Source organism: Sinocyclocheilus anshuiensis, unplaced genomic scaffold, assembly GCF_001515605.1.
Source record: "Sinocyclocheilus anshuiensis isolate Anshui unplaced genomic scaffold, SAMN03320099.WGS_v1.1 scaffold256, whole genome shotgun sequence".
Classification (NCBI taxonomy): domain Eukaryota; kingdom Metazoa; phylum Chordata; class Actinopteri; order Cypriniformes; family Cyprinidae; genus Sinocyclocheilus; species Sinocyclocheilus anshuiensis.
The window spans coordinates 53370-69948 of record NW_015558587.1 but is presented as its reverse complement, the minus strand read 5'-3'; the positions used below and the strand labels follow the sequence as shown (position 1 = coordinate 69948).

At 35.4% G+C, this 16579-nt stretch overlaps 2 protein-coding genes across 3 annotated transcripts in view; both read left to right on the top strand.

Annotated features, from left to right (window-relative positions):
* Positions 1-977: 977 nt before the first annotated feature.
* Positions 978-11953, top strand: LOC107679894 (zinc finger protein 143-like). The gene is made up of 16 exons (XM_016475613.1): positions 978-1108; positions 2976-3078; positions 3446-3532; positions 4500-4583; positions 4689-4817; positions 4916-5109; positions 5302-5373; positions 5461-5574; positions 5672-5747; positions 6231-6356; positions 6578-6757; positions 7394-7621; positions 7700-7830; positions 9642-9773; positions 10567-10677; positions 11493-11953. Exons 2-16 carry the CDS (start codon positions 2982-2984, stop codon positions 11574-11576), a joined length of 1845 nt encoding a protein of 614 aa, XP_016331099.1. The 5' UTR covers positions 978-1108; positions 2976-2981; the 3' UTR covers positions 11577-11953.
* Positions 11954-13236: 1283 nt separating this feature from the next.
* The window catches only part of swap70a (switching B cell complex subunit SWAP70a), a 14500-nt gene continuing 11157 nt past the window's right edge, over positions 13237-16579 (top strand). Inside the window, exons 1-2 of one of the 2 annotated variants that reach the window (XM_016475616.1) lie at positions 13237-13590; positions 14444-14584. In XM_016475616.1, coding sequence (XP_016331102.1) covers positions 13495-13590; positions 14444-14584 — 237 coding nt within the window. In that variant the 5' untranslated portion in view covers positions 13237-13494. The remainder of the gene's footprint in view (positions 13591-14443; positions 14585-16579) is intronic. The other variant, XM_016475615.1, reaches the window with a different exon arrangement.

Sequence of the window (16579 nt, the reverse complement as noted above, 5' to 3'; positions counted from 1 at the left end):
CTCAGAAAAAAAGGTACAAAAGTTGTCACTGGGGTGGTACCTTTTCAAAAGGCACAACTTTGTACCTTAAGAGTCCATGTTGGTACCTTAAAGGTTCATATTAGTATCCAAAGTGTACATCTTAGAACCTAAAAGGTACAAAAGTGTACCTTTTGAAAAGGTACCGCCCCAGTGACAGCTTTTGTACCTTTTTTTCTGAGTGTATAACAACATTGTGTTCTCTCACTATGTCCATCGTAAGTCATCTCAGTGTATATTATGTCCCTTATTTAGTGCACTTGCCATGTTGTAAATGTAATAAATGTTTTGTTTTGTTATCCAGGTGGCAGAGAAAATTGCCAGCAAGCCAAGGAACATGAAATACATCTACAGGTGCATTTCAATAAATTAGAATAGTCTTCCCCATGATTGTGTAGCCTAGTGAACCAAACTGAGAGACCATTTTGAAGGCTCAGGAAACCTTTGCAGGCGTTTTGAGTTGATTAGCTGACTGGCATGTCCCCGTATTCTAATTTGTTGAGATAGTGAATTGGTGGGTTTTTGTTAAATGTGAGCCAAAATCATCACAATTAAAAGAACCAAAGACTTAAACTACTTCAGTCTGTGCGCATTGAATTTATTTAATACACGAGTTTCACAATTTGAGTTGAATTACTGAAATAAATGAACTTTTCCACGACATTCTAATTTATTGAGATGCACCTGTATGTTGTACATAAGTTACGCTCACTGTGCAAACATACTGACAACAATTTGTCCAAGACTCCAGCTCCATCTAACAATGATCTTTCTAATAGCCTGGTCATCCTGCACCCCTTCCGTTAGAGGTCGTCCTTTTACTCCTGCTTAACAAAGAGAGTTCATAAAACGAATAAAAAAATACAAATTTTTTTTTTGACAGGTAGTGTTTTTCACCCCTGAACAGCAGGGGGCAGAATACACCTCTTCACTGAATGTCTAACATTAAAACCAGAGAAGAAAAGTACCAATCCAAAACACACCACCGTTTTATTTCGCTATGTTAGGGACCTTCATATATGGAAATATTATACATATAGCCTAATTTTATCCGGTGCGTTGTTTCTGGTAGTTTAGGCTCTTCAGAGAGGTGAGTGTCTGAAACACTAAACACATCTCTTATTATTGTGCTAGATAAGATGGTTTTGAGTACATTGCAGCTACTGAAAATCACATTTGCAGCAGTAGTAATAAACCATGTTTATACAGAATGTACTAAAGACTATCTAACGTTACTGTAATTGTCTCGACATTTTGTTTACATCTGATTCTAGATATGGCCGCAGGTTCACAGCATGTGTCTCTCTGCCTTGACTTCACTCACATCCCGTAGTCTCAAGTGTCACTGTTTTCATGAAATCCTGACAACACTCGGGTTTTTTTGTTTTTTTACAAATGATACAAGCTAAAGAAATCATGAATAATCATACACGAGCACCACCAGCCTGAGGTGACTGTAGAAATTGTAAAACAGTTTGCAAATTTGAAGGACCAAAAGCTTTCTGGAGATTAGGAAGTAAAACTTCATTTCTGATTTATAGTATTTTGTGATCATTTTAATGGTATCATCTGAGTCCTATGAAAGCATATAAAACCTACTGTATCATATTCGATATATTAATTTCTAAAAACCTGCTGAAGCCCGGTTATGCACAATCTTCTACATGCCTGATTAATAGTTAACTTAATACTTTAGTAAGTAAAAGGCCTTTTAGTATCATTCTGTCCACCGTTAGGTTGCTCTTTTTGCTGTGAAATCTTTAACGATTGTATAAAATAAACATAAGAATAACTTGTGTATTGTTACGAATATTTCAAGATGGATATTTGGAATTTCCCATGCATCCATTTTTTTTAGACAAAACATGTTAAAACGCAAGTATATGATACATTCGGCTTTTGAGGAAATTTGTAGGAAGTTTATTTGTCCATCTCGGTCATCATTGCTTTGCTTTGCTTTGCATTGCATGTTTTTCTCCCCCCACAATTAAAACTACCGAGTTTTCATAATAAAACGAAGCATTTAAATACCAAGATGTATTTTTAGGATATATAGATTGACAACTCGTAATTATATGCATTTTATGTAAGTAGTCTGTTTGGTTATATAAGTAACAACATGTGCACCGAATTGCATATTTTTATTTAGTTGGGGCCTATGTAGGCCTATATAATTGTTGCATGCTGCATAATCTACACATGCATAATACAAACATAAAACATACTGGCAAACTTTATTTTTAGTGTTTCCTTTATATTTTGCCTAAACATTCAATAAGCTTTTTTTTTTTTTTATTATTATTATTTCTGCTAGTTTTTCATATATCAGGCTTTACATGGTTAATATGATATATAACATCCATATAAGCACTTCATCTACATGTTAAAAAAAAATGAAAACTAGAAATATGAAGGACCAAATAGCAAAAAGCATTGAGTTTTATTCCCATGTTGACCTGTTGTGTAGCTATATGTTTAAAGTGAAAAGAGCTGTATGGAGCAAAAGGGTCTTTAATATATTTAAAGTATATTTTTTGTATTATCATTTGTAAATATTTTTAATTTAGCTTGTAAATCCCTATACGATTCTATCAGATAGATAAAGTTTGCTTTGTCTTCTGAAGCTAAATTAATAACATTTTAATAATAGGTTTCCATCTAGACATTACAACTGAGGCCAATGAAAAGAGAGACACAAATGGCACTGTTTTGCATTTTAGTGCGTTCAATGCAATCAACTTTCTGAACCCCTAAGGAAAGTGTACCGCTATACACATTTTTTGGACATGTATCATGGCAATACCATGTTTTTGTTGACATATTTGATGGAATACAGGAATCTTTAATAACCATATGCAATCAACGATATATACAATCTGAGACCGCGGTGCCATAACTCTTATTAAATGTGGTCATAGAGTTATAGTGTTTGATTTATAACATTTGATTTCTCCTAGGTTATAATGCTGCTGGCTCAGATAAATCAGTCAGCAGATTTCCAGCATGAGGGAGATGCTCAGGAGGTTACTCTCTGCTTAACTGAGACTGTGGGGATTGCAGGTCAGAGCGGCACACTTTATAAACAAATTTTTTTTTTCCTCAAAAATGGGCATTTTATTAAAAGGGAAGGTGTGCATACGCTACCATTCCAAAGTTTGGGTTTTTTTTTTTTAAAGAAATGAATACTTTTATTTAGAAAGGATGCATTAAATTGATCAGAAGTGAATAACTTTTACATTGTTACAAAAATTTCACATTTTAAACAAACATATTAAGCAGTACAACTGTTTTCATCATTGATATTAATAATTTCTTGAGTACCAAGTACAGTGTAAGAATCCTTTGTGAACATAAGTGACATTTGATTTGCAGTGTACTCCAGTATTACAGTCTATGCCAGTCTCTAATGGTCCTGTTAATGATTCAGATGGCGATCAGAGCATGGACACACTCAGTCTGCAGGCTGTGACTTTAGCAGACGGCTCCACTGCATATATACCTCACAACACTCAAGGTATGTTTATTACTGTGCCCCCTGAACAGCATCATTCATCCCAGACACTTTTAAGATGTAACAAAACTCGGCATCATCTATAGGAAATAAATTAACATATAGAAAAGCAAATTTGTTGGTTACCACTTTCCATCAAACATTTGCATTTAATTTAATAGTAATGCATTCTCACGTGATTCAAATCCATGACATTGTCAACTAGTTTAGCTGCAGGATCTCAAAATTACTTGTTTATTAGTTTCATTTTTGTATTTATTATTTTAAATATAGTTAAGGAAGACTCGTTCTGTCATGGAACAAAAAAAAGGTAATGTGACTTTTTATCTCACAGTTCAGATTTGCGTGATATAAACTGAATTGTGAGATATAATCTCAGAATTGCGAGTTCATATAGTTTACATCTGGCAATTCAGAGTTTATTTCTTGCAAATCATAGAAACAAAGTCTGAATTGTGAGATATAAACTTGAAATTGCAAGAAAAACATCAGAATTGTTGAGAAAAAGTCACAATTACAATTAGAATTGTGAGATGTAAACTCAGAATTCTGAGAAAAAATATCAGAATTGTGAAATATAAACTTGAATTGAGAGAAAACATCAGAATTCTGAGTTTATATCTTGCTGTTATTTTTTTTTTAATCAGAATTGTGTGAAACAAAGTGAGATATAAACCCAGAACTGTGAGATAAAAAGTTGCAATTACCTTTTAATTTTTTTATATATGGCGGAAACAAACTGTCATATCTATTATTAGCCAAACATAACAAGACCGCTAAGATAATTAAAACATTAAATTAAAATGATCATGAAGCATCTATAATCTTTAACTCCTGTATTTCCTGTTTTTAAAATAGTCAGATCAAAGTTGCATGAATTTTTGCTTTTCCATAAAATATTTTTTTTTAAACACAATTGGCATGATATTCTGAGTGAGGCATTAACTGAGTGCTGGTTGTTTTTCCCCAGACAGCAATATAGTAGAAGGACAGGTGATCCAGTTAGAAGATGGGTCTTCTGCTTATGTGCAACACATTGCTGTTCCAAAAGCAGGTATTTTACTCTTTGTTATGCAGCAAATCTTTATATTAGATTCACCAGACGTGAAATTTAGGAACAGGTTTAGGATGTTATTTATTTATATTTTATTCACACTAGATGAGTCAAATAACTGGACGGGCTCATCTGTATGTGATGTTGTTGGTAATGAGAGCTTAAGACTGGAGGATGCTCAGACTGTGCAGTTGGAAGATGGAACTACTGCTTACATCCACCACACTGCAAAAGGTTTTTCCTTTCTTCTGTTTTTACTATGCAGCAAGATGTTAAATGGGATTCGGATGAGCGTGCTTTTTAATATATCTATATCAATATTGCATTGGCAGATACATATGAACCCAGTACCCTGCAGGCGGTGCAGTTAGAGGACGGGTCTACCGCTTACATTCATCATGCTGTTCAGGTGTCACAACCAAACACCATTCTGGCAATCCAGACGAATGGCACAGTAGGAGATTTGCACACAGACGTGGCTATTGACCAAGAAACAATCGATGCTTTGGAGCAGTACACAACCAAGGTACAACCAATATGATTAGGGCTAATACAAAGATATTCACAATATATTTGCTATGATTTTGCTGGCAATATTAAATTAGGGAGCATATGTTATAAATTATTTTTAGCACAATCGGTCTCACTTGCTCACTTGTCAAAGTTGGTAAAATAAATATGTAAAGTGTAATTATAAACCTTGTTTTCTTTCGTGCAGATCGAAGAAATTGACTCTTACACAAACTCTGAGCTGATCACCAGTGATCCTCACAGTGTTGTGGAGATGCAGGTGAGAATGTAATTGTCCATGCAACATAAAAATGTCATTAGCCAAACTCGGGAGTTGCTCTAAAATGTTTATCCTTTCTCTCTCTAGATCGTTCTTCAGGGTCAAGGAATTCGGCGTAATACGCAGCAGCCGGGAGAGAAATGTTTTCGGTGTAATTATGACGGATGTGGAAAGCTTTACACCACTGCAAATCATCTTAAGGTTATTATGGCTTTTATATTTGAGCTTGTAAATAAAAGTAGTTCATCATAGACGACATTACAAATGCAGTGCATTATGATTGCATTTTGTTTTTCAGGTACATGAAAGAGCACATACAGGTGACAAGCCGTACTGTTGTGACTTACCTGGCTGTGGAAAAAAGTTTGCAACGGGTAATAAAAATACGTTGTAAAACACAGCAAGCGTGCATTACATTGATTAAGAGTGACAGTAAAGATATTGTTACAAAAGATTTCTGTTTCAAGTAAATGTTGTTCTTTTGAATTTTCTATTCATCAAAGAGTCCTGACAAAAGTGACAAAAATATAAAGCAGCACAACTGTTTTCAACATTAATAATAATAAATGTTTCTTGAGTACCAAATCAGCATATTAGAGTGATTTCTGAAGGATCATGTGACACTGAAGACTGGAGTAATGATGCTGAAATCTCAGCTTTGTCATCACAGGAATAAATTACTTTTTATAATATATTACAATAGAAACCAGTTCTTCACAGTATTTCTGTTTACTGTATTTTTGATAAAATAAATGCATTAAAACATTTTCAAGAAATCTTACCAACCCTGAACAGTGTATTTCTAACATATTTAAACTGTGTTGTATATTAATCACTTATAATTAATTTACTTTTAGGTTACGGTTTGAAAAGTCACATCAGGACGCACACTGGAGAAAAACCTTACCGCTGTCAGGAGATGGACTGTAAGAAATCTTTCAAGACTTCAGGGGACCTTCAAAAGCACACCAGAATTCACACAGGTACATGTCTTCAAATCTTCCTTCTATTTATTAGAATATTATGGAAATACAGTGTTAAACTATCATGGTATTGAAAATAAACAAAAGGCTGCATGCATAAGAATTTCATATTTCAATAGTTTCATATGAAGATTTGTCCTATTATCTGCCATATTATACTGACATACCGCCACAGTACTTGGGCTCCTACAATTGATCTATTTGTTCTCTGTTCTTTTAAGGAGAGAAACCATTTCTATGTCCATTCCCGGGCTGTGGACGATCCTTCACTACCTCAAACATCTGTAAGGTGCATGTTCGCACGCACACTGGAGAGAAACCGTATCACTGTACAGAGCCAGGCTGCAATCGGGCGTTTGCCAGCGCGACCAATTACAAGAACCACATACGGATCCATACAGGTGTGCTGCTCTTTAGCCTTAAAGGGATAGTTCACCCAGAAATTGAAGTTTTTTTTTTTTTATTGCTCCAAACCTTGCTTTTTTAAGTGCAACTCAAAAGAAGAAATTTTGAATAATGTGCTGATCTGGTGAGATGTTGAGATTTTAAGTAAATAACAAATTCAGTTTCGTATGGCTTCAGAAGACTTTGCATATACATCATGGCCATTTTGATACTTTTATGGTGCTTACCTCTAACCTTATTGTAAAGTGTCTCAGTGATTTTCGTTCATACTATGCAAGTCAAAAGTCACTACACAATTATTTGTTTACCAAGTTTCTTCACAATATCTCCTTTTATATTCCACAAAAAAAAGAAAATCATACAGGTTTGCATCAACATGAGTGGGCAAATAGTGACAGAATTGTCATTTTTGGGTGAACTGTCCCTTTAAGTATCCAGGTTATTCAGAAACTGACCTTGTGTTTTCATGAAAGAAAAGAAAGTCATGTGGATTTGAAAAGAAATGTAACAGAATTTCTATTTTGGACGAACGATTTATTTTAATTCTTTCATCATAATTTTTAATCTAACCTAAATGTAACTATGAATTTAACTCTGTGAGATGTCTAAAGCAGTGTCTTTATTGCATGCAGGAGAGAGGCCGTATATTTGCACAGTTCCTGGATGTGACAAGCGATTTACTGAGTACTCTAGTCTATACAAACATAATGTAGTGCACACTCCCTGCAAACCCTACAAGTGCAACCACTGTGGAAAGGCGTACAAGCAGATTTCCACACTGGTCATGCACAAACGTTCAGCGCACAATGACTCTGAGCCTATAGAAGAGGAGTCGGAGGGCTATTTTGAACCCCCTTCAGGTTGGTTTTGAAAACTATCTTGATTATAGACACAAGATGATATTTTCTGAGTGAAACTGGGCTGTGTTTTGTATTCAGAGGCTATAGATGACCCCTCCCTGACTGTTAGCCTTGTGAAGTGTGAAGACTCTTGTCCAGAGATGGATTCTGAGATCTGTGATGTCACAGAACAACATGTAACGTTTATCACACAAGATGGAGCATCGCAGGTTTGCATCAGGGTTATTATGCACTGAAGAAAATGGGAGTTTAAACTGTTTTCTCTCAGAAATTAAGAGAATTTCTTTAAATTGAATTAAACATGAAAGTTTAAAAGTAGAAAAACTGAAATACACTGAAAAATTGGTGTAGAAACAATTTGCACAAAAAACAACAACAAATTGCTAGTATATTTCACAAGGAAATGGCAAGTAACACATTGAATTAAATGAAATTTTGCTGTAGAAAACCTAAAGTGCCCCTATTATGGGTAATGAAAGGTTCAGATTTTGGTTTTGGGAGTCCCCAACAACAGGTTGACAGGCATGCAAGGTCAAAAAACACTTTTATTGTCTTATAATATGCATTTATTTTTACCTTACTCAATCGACGACTCTCAAACGATTCGCTCAATGATTCATTTTTCCAAACCCCTCCTTTGCGTGACGCTAATCTGCGGTGATTGGTCCGATTGGTCTCATTTTCATTTCATCATGCCTGTAATGCCTGATAAAGCAGCGTTTGTGAGCACAGTGCTGCTTTGTGTACAGCGTTACCGGGGAAATGGCTATTTTTACCGCTCCAAAAGCACACCTAGTGGCAAAGAATGAATTTGAATTTTCATTCAGTCTAACGCGAACTGACGTCAATGAAAGAAACACACTTTCTAGTGTCAAGTTAAAATAAACCATAACTGCGGGGAACAGTGGTCTATTAAAACATCTCTTGATGTTTACTGGATTTTAGAATTTAATTTAAGAAACATTCGCTTGGACAAAGTGTCAGGCTTCAGCATGCGGTGTGCCCGAAAACACTCGCTCAGCGCTGGAAGAACCACTGCTGAACTCCATAACTGCTCTACTATTCTCGATCTCTACAGATTCTCGATCTCTAACAAGCAAATCACCAAAGGGCATTCTGGGTTGAGCGAGCTGCGCTGAGCGTATTGAGCGAGCGGAGTGGAATCTTCAGAAAGGCGCTCTGCGCTCTTAAGGAAATATCACCACTCCGCTCACATGCTCTGAACGCGAAAAGACCAACAAGTGGGCGAGCAATATGCTAATGTTTCATGTTGATGTCAACATGAAATGGCTTGGGATTCGTTTTAAAAAGAACTCGTTTCAATGATTCAGAGTCGACTCTTTCTTTTGAGAGACAATAACTTTACACACGGTGCGCTTTCAGATTTAAAACTTTGCAGGATGTTTTCATTCCCTTAGAGCTGTGTTACACACTGCATGAAAGGTAATTTTCAAAAATCCATAATAGGGCACTTTAAAATCTTCATTTTATTTACAAATTCATTTTTTTACAGTGTAGTATTTTCATGTAAAATATGTTCCAATTATCGGTTTCATTTACAATTTGGAAAAAAATGACAGTGTCGTTAACTAAAACTATAACCATAAAAACATTCTCGTTACAGAAAATAAAAAGCTTAAACACATTTTATTTCAGCTCTTTTTCAAGGCAACATTTCTAATCATAAAAAACAAAAACTATATGTTAAAAAAAAAACGAATAAAAAGGACAAAATGTAACTAAAATTAAAGTTAGAGGAAAATATACAAAAATAAAATATAATTCAAAATGTTAACAAACATATCAGTTATACTAAAAATTAACACTGATTTGCATCTACACAGTTTGTGAGAAGACTGCATGTTCGTTTATTAAATGTTTTTTAAAAACCCTACCCTATAACAAAAATTTCATGACATTGCCATTAGTTTATATGTGCTGCAGCCATAGACGTCTACAGAAAATCCAGAAGCTAATCATAATACATGTGCTGAATGGGAAATTCTGTGATTTCTGACAGGCTGTTGGGAATGTAATCACAATGGTAACACAAGATGGCAGTGTGATCACCATCCCACCCACTGAGTCTTTGCTATCATCAGCGGAGGCTCATTCAGTGACTGTGGTCTCAGAGGACGGGACTGAAGGACAGGTATGTAGGCTTTTGGCTATTGTAAATTTGGGAACCAAACAAGTATATTTATGTGTGTGGTTTTTATTGCCAGCAAATAGATCAAACATTCTCTTAATTATCAATTATCACATAACTATATTCTGCCCACTGCTGATTTGTGTGGATATAGAGCGCTGTAGTGAAGATGACGTATGTTTGTAGTTTGATTCCCTCAACAAAAACCCAATAGGATTTTGCCACTGGCTTTTGGATTATTGCAGAAAATAAGCTCTGTGACCAACATAAGTTTATGATTCTTACACATTTTGTTCATCATGATAATCTTCACTAATGAACACAACAGAAGTCTAATAAAATCGCAAAAAGTAAAAAGCTAAACCGTTGGCTATGAATAAACTGCACGACTTCAACGTCACCATCATTAATTTTCTGACAGTTCTTTCTGCCATTATTTAAAAAAACCTTTTCTTTCAATCTCTGCAGTCCTATACGCCATTTGATAGCAACTGCCTTTTTCAAGTCGGGTAAAAGCTTTTAAAAAGGGGGTGTTACTGATGTATTTTTATGTCGTAGAATAAAACATGAACATATCTTGAGACTTTATTAACCACAGATTAACTTTATTTCAGGCATTTAACCAAAAACCCGTTTTTAAAAAATCCACTGACTTCAGGACGATGGAACTGGAAGTTTTAAAATGCTAACACATTTCTGGGTTTTGGCCTACAAAAAAAAAAAAGCATCATGTCTACAGCAGTCTATAAACTGGTCACATGAACTGTGTTTGTTTGTTTGTTTCTGTTTTCTCCAGATGACTGCTATGATTCCAGAATTATCATCTTCCAGGAGCATACAGGATGAGTTTTCAGCACATCCAATTACACTTCTGGCTACTTCTAATGGCACACAGATTGCTGTTCAGGTATAGTTCACTTAGGCTGGAATGCATCACAATTTTGACCTGATTTTTCTTTGATTTGCCATCTATAGGAATTCAGCGCTCGTTGCTTAAAGGGATAGTTCACCCAAAAATGAAAATGTGACGCACCGGATGCCGTGCGCGCGCCCAAAGCAGTTGGACATAGTGGTGTATTAGAGGTAAAATATGATATAAATACTGTTCGGTTTCTGGCACAAACCGATCGTTTAGTGTCTTAGGACATCAATGTGTCGTCACGAGCCGCAGGGTTTAATTTGGATTTGTCTGTGCATGTTTTTTTTACTCTCATAGATTTTGTTACCATTGCCATGCATTATACGACTGATAGACTGCAACGGCTGGAGTTAAAAATCTCTGTTTGTGTTCTACTGAAGAAACAAAGTCACCTACATCTTGGATGCCCTGGGGGTAAGCAGATAAACATCAAATTTTCATTTTTGGGTGAACTATCCCTTTAAAATCAATGCCAGATTTTGGCCAGTTGGTTGCAGTTGGTTTGTGTATAAATGTATGTTTTTGAGCAACTGCTAGGAGTCTGGAGCTAAAAAAAAATTTGTATCCTGTGCCTATCATACACTACACAATTTTTTGTGAAATTTCTCAGACTGCTTGAAACTTGCCGACTGGCTCGGACTTGTCTGCAACTGACATCGACTCATTCAGACTGCAAATCAGGGGAAAAAATCTGAGCAAAGTCATGTAATTTATTCCAGCCTTCAGTCACTCATTGACCTCTATCTGTCTAGCTGGGCCTATGTGTGTATTATTGAACACAGATGTTGTATTTGCTCTTGCAGCTCAATGAACAGACATCACTGGAAGAGGCTCTGAGAATAGCATCATCATTACAGGGAAGTGAAACAGCAGAACTGGCCATTTAACTACCTTTACCTCCTGATGAAGTATGACTAGTGATTACACGAGCAAATTATGAACTTTTGCAATTACCCTTTCGCCACAATTGTACAGAGGTTAAGCTGTGCACTATGATAGCATTTCTAACAGATTTCGTTCATAATGATATAGATATCTAAAAGGCAGAAACCTGTTTGCAATTTTTAAATAAAAAGAGATGAACGGGATGTTTGGTGTGTCGTGATGCTTTCCCAATGTTCTCGCTTGCCTTGAAGCACAAGAACCTCAGGTCAAGGTCAGATCAAGTGCTGCTGACAATAAAGCAACATGCCAAATACAAATAATACATTTTTTAGTTCAATTTTTATCATTTACATTGTTATGCTGATATGAATTGCATTTTCACCAGTGGTCTCGGATGATTGGATATGTATAGGCTACATTCATTTTTAGTCAAAAAGAAAATATTTTGGGCGAAAATAGTTGAAACAGCAGTCAAGTTGAGAAATAACAATATGCATACATCATGAATGTTTATTATGAGGATCTGTTTATAATGTCAAGTGGAAATAGATCAAATAAAAAGATTATTTTCTATAAAAAGCCTTCAATAAATATTCATTTACTATGCTGTTTACTTGCTGTTATTATTCATAAGTTGGCTCATGAAGAAATGGTCAGCATGCTTGAAATGATATTGTAGTCAGTGCTGCAATACTCAAGAATATGAAAAGGAAATCACTGAAAAACAATGCAGGTCTCTGGAACTTGTTTGTAAGATGACTTAAGGCCAAAAGACTGTCAAAGATTCTTAGTACTTGATATCATTTTTGCGAAACATTTGAACTTCCTCCTCTGACTTCATACCAATGGTTGTTTGTTGTGGGCCGTTTACACAGACCTGTTTTTCAGGACTAAGGAAATCTACCAGAGTAGAAGTAGTGTTTCTCCAGCATGCGTTGTAGTTGCTGTGCCATTTTTTTTCCAGTTTGTGAATGCAGTGCAGAAAATACAGGAAATCTTTTTTTTTATTTTTATGTTTTCAATGCCTGCTACATTTACACATGGCCTGATAGATGCCATCTGACATGTATTTCTACATTCATTTCTATTTATAGATTTAGACTGCATTTATTGTTTTAACAAAGACTTGCAGATTCATTATATATGTGCTGCATGTGGCCAAAGATGTATGTTGTACATGCAGACAAAGCTCTTGTTTGGTTGAACATTGTTTTAAGGAACACAATCGAATTATTGCATTTAAATAAACACGTGGTGATATGTCCAGTGGCGTGACATAGGCTACTGCACGTTATTAAACAGCTTTTTATTAATTATTAGAACATACTTTTTTTTTTCTTTTTTTTTTAAACACATGCATGCGTTTCAGTTCAGTGTTTGCAAACAGTTCAGTAGTAACTTAAGCAAGCACAAAAGTTAGTTCGTCGGAAAGCGGAAAAGTGTGCAGATGAGGAAACCTTAACGCATATCATACGAATGGTATCGTGCTTACGTGCTGTGGTTATCAGTTTATTATTAATTTATACATTGCAAATCGATCTTGTGTGGAAGATTACTCATACAAAAGGCATTTACTTAACAGGTCGACTCCTCTGACGATAATAATTCGCACAAATTGACTATAAGGGTTTCTTGTGGTTTGTTATTTTTCCTAAGCGCTGTTTATGGCTGAGTAATGCTCACGTGGAAAAAAACGCTTCACCGACTAGTCAAAAGAACACTAAACTGGACAACGCCGAAATTGAAAGCACTGATAAAAAGAACATATTAGGTTCGTTCGGTTCACATTACAGTTTTATTTGTATGTAAATGTGTGAGATTTATGTAAAGTGTGTGTCACGTGACTCGCGCTCATGCTGCGCGCACTGAGGGAAGAGGATCAGTTTTACAGGCGCTCTGACATCTTTCACTGAATTTATCATGCTATCCCGGGACGAAATACTCAAACCCATCTGGTACGCCTTTACTGCTCTGGATGTAGACCGAAACGGGAAAGTATCCAAATCCCAGTTAAAGGTAAGCAAACTACTCTACTGTCAACTATAGGAATCACCTGTTTCAGCTCTAGTTTCCGTGTATTGGGTTATGCGCAGTCGTTTATCCACTTAAAACATGAAGTTTTGTCCATAAAATCGAATTACTCGGTACGAGATGTCTCTTTTAGACATATTTATTCATACAGTCATTATGTTCTAGATAATGTGAAACTCAATTTTCAGTTATACATTTAGTAACTTAGGTTCTCTCTGCAACCAAGATTATTTCCTTTCGATACCGGGCTACAAAGTACTGACAGCTGAACATTAAGTTAGGCCTTTTTTTTTTTTAAACAGATATTTAAAGAAAATAATAGGCTATAATGAGAGAGCGAGAGAGGCACAGACTAAATGTTTATAATGTTTGAATAACGCTTGATCAGTCTTGCAAGACTTTCTCAGGGGTGTATGCAGATATATGTGCACTGAACACTTAGATGAAATAAACGTAGATTTTAGATTAGCACTTTATGCAAAGTTGGATATTTTATCAACTTAAAGGATACAGTAACCATCCAAAGCTGCTTTATCTTTAGTATTTCTTCCATATTTTACAATAATAAGAAAATCAAAATGACTAAATAAATCAAAATGTTCTTCTATACAAAGCAGAATGCTTTTTCATCACTATCCACTCTGACTAAAATTTCAGTATTGACGTTTTCATTGCTAAAATTAGTTTTGTAAATACAAAAATAATAATTTCAGGCATTTAAGCATAATAAGCATAAATTCAGTCAAGCGTGTCAAAACTTTTGACCACGCTTGATCTATTTTATTTTGCGTGATGATTGAACCCAAGTGGCCTAGAGTTGCTGTCTGGCTCTCTTTAGGTGCTGTCTCACAACCTGTGCACCATCCTGAAAATCCCTCATAACACTTCAGCCCTGGAGGAGCACTTTAAAGATGACGACGAAGGTCCAGTGTCAACACAAGGATACATGCCCTACCTGAACATGTTCATACTTGATAAGGTAATAAATACACTGTCTTTTATCAAAGAGCAGCCTTATTGCTGTATTTCACTCCAGCAGTTCTATGATGACAGTAATCAGACGACAATAATAGCATGATGTTCTTGTCCCAGTAAAGCCCCGTCAGAAATGTCACCGAATGAATTACTGTATACCTCCCACCATCACCAGCACACGTTTTTTTTTAAGAATAGATGTTTATAATTTCCTCTGGAATAAGGTTGCACATTATATCTCATGACTCACACAGGCATATTCTTTTTTTGTGTGTGTGTGTCTCTGTTTTTCTGCACTAAGACATTCAGTGGGGTCCAAAATCTAGGATTCAAAATCTGATTTAAATTGGAAAGAAAATAAATTAATTAATAATGTCATCACACACAACACATGAAAACTTTGTATACTATTTATATATACAGTACTACTCAACTAAGTACATTTTTCACACTGTTCATATGACTTAAGATGCTCTTTAAACATTTAAACATGCTGCTGCATAAAATGATCCTGTCATTAAAGCAAAAGGGCAATGTATAAAACTTTCAAGATTTGATATTCACGCGCATTTTTAGTTGAACTCAAATTGCATAATTTGCAATATAAAATGTATTCAGTAGTGGTCTCACACTTTTGGAGCCCACTGTATTATTTCAGCGATTCATTCATGTTTTCAGCACATTTTAAATTGGAAAATTGTCCAAAAAAAGCTTGTAAATACTAAAGAAGATGAGACCTAAAATGCTAAAACAACTGTAAGGAAGTTCATATCCATGGGCCGTGACTTGTGATTCATGGGGCATGAGACTTGTTACTCACATATTCATTTTTTTTATGTCTCTTGCTGAAAATGAACATTTATAAAGACTTAAGTGACTATTTAAAATTTCATACTGTTTAAGATGAAGTATGACGTTTCTGTGCTACTTGTGTCACTTAGTGTAGAATTACAAAAGTAAAGCATATTTTCAAATGCTTTATTTTAAATGTTTGATTATTCTTATCACTACAATATCTTACTATTTTATCTGGGGCTGAAATGTGAGACAAAATGTGAGTTTAGCTTATACATTTTGAGAAGAAACTGCACATGTTTGACTTCTCGATTGAAACCTACTCTCTAAAAAATGCTGGGTTAAATACAACCCAGTGCTGGGACAAACCCAGCAATTGGGCTGTTTTGACCCAGCGGTTGGGTTACTACCCAGAAGGTTGGGTTAAACATTTAACCCAACCGCTGGGTCAAAACAACCCAATTGCTGGGTTTGTCCCTATTTTACCCAGCACTGGGTTGTATTTAACCCAGCATTTTTTAGAGTGTAATATCTTGTAAACGTACCGCCAATGTGCTTAGCCCTGTTTTACTCCATTGTCTTTCTGTGTATTTTGCCTAATTTTCACATTTTAGCTTCCAAAAACTGAAATCTGTAACTAAATCGCAATTTCTTTTTGCCATGTAAAGCATCAGCCATGGTTCCACATCGGCTAAACAGCTTCTGGCTCAGCCTGCTACAGTAGCCACTCCCCAAACTCTCACTATTGGTTGAGCTGGAAAGAGATTGACAGATATTAGTGGACAGCTCTAAATGTTTTGATGGTGCTGGGAAGCTCAGTTGCAATTTCTGGGGACATAAACCCATGAATGGCATACTGATGAGCAAACAGTAAACTGGGTTAAGAGAATGTATTCTGACATAAAAAAATCTTTACTTTTAAATTCAGTGTGAAATTTCATGCTGATTTAAACTGAAAATACTCTCAGTGGTTACATCATTAAGAGTTTTGCCAGGTATCATGCATTGTCCTCTAGTGTTATATTCTCAACATAATTCATCATATTTTAGTTGTGGATTCGGTTTAGTTGAAGATTTCTGCTTATTTTTCTCATTTGACATACAATACTTTTTTCTCAAATAAAGTGCAAAAAACTACAATAGCTTTTAGGAATTTTTTTCTTAAAGGTATAGTTCACCCAAAAATGAAAATGTGATGTTTATC

What these genes read in the sequence shown, in the direction of transcription:
- LOC107679894 (XM_016475613.1), top strand. Translation starts at nt 2,982, where the DNA reads ATGCTGCTGGCTCAGATAAATCAGTCAGCAGATTTCCAGCATGAGGGA. An exon ending in TGAGACTGTGGGGATTGCAG is followed by an intron (nt 3,079 to 3,445) that starts GTCAGAGCGGCA and finishes TTAATGATTCAG; the next exon opens with ATGGCGATCAGAGCATGGAC. An exon ending in CCACTGCAAATCATCTTAAG is followed by an intron (nt 5,575 to 5,671) that starts GTTATTATGGCT and finishes TTTGTTTTTCAG; the next exon opens with GTACATGAAAGAGCACATAC.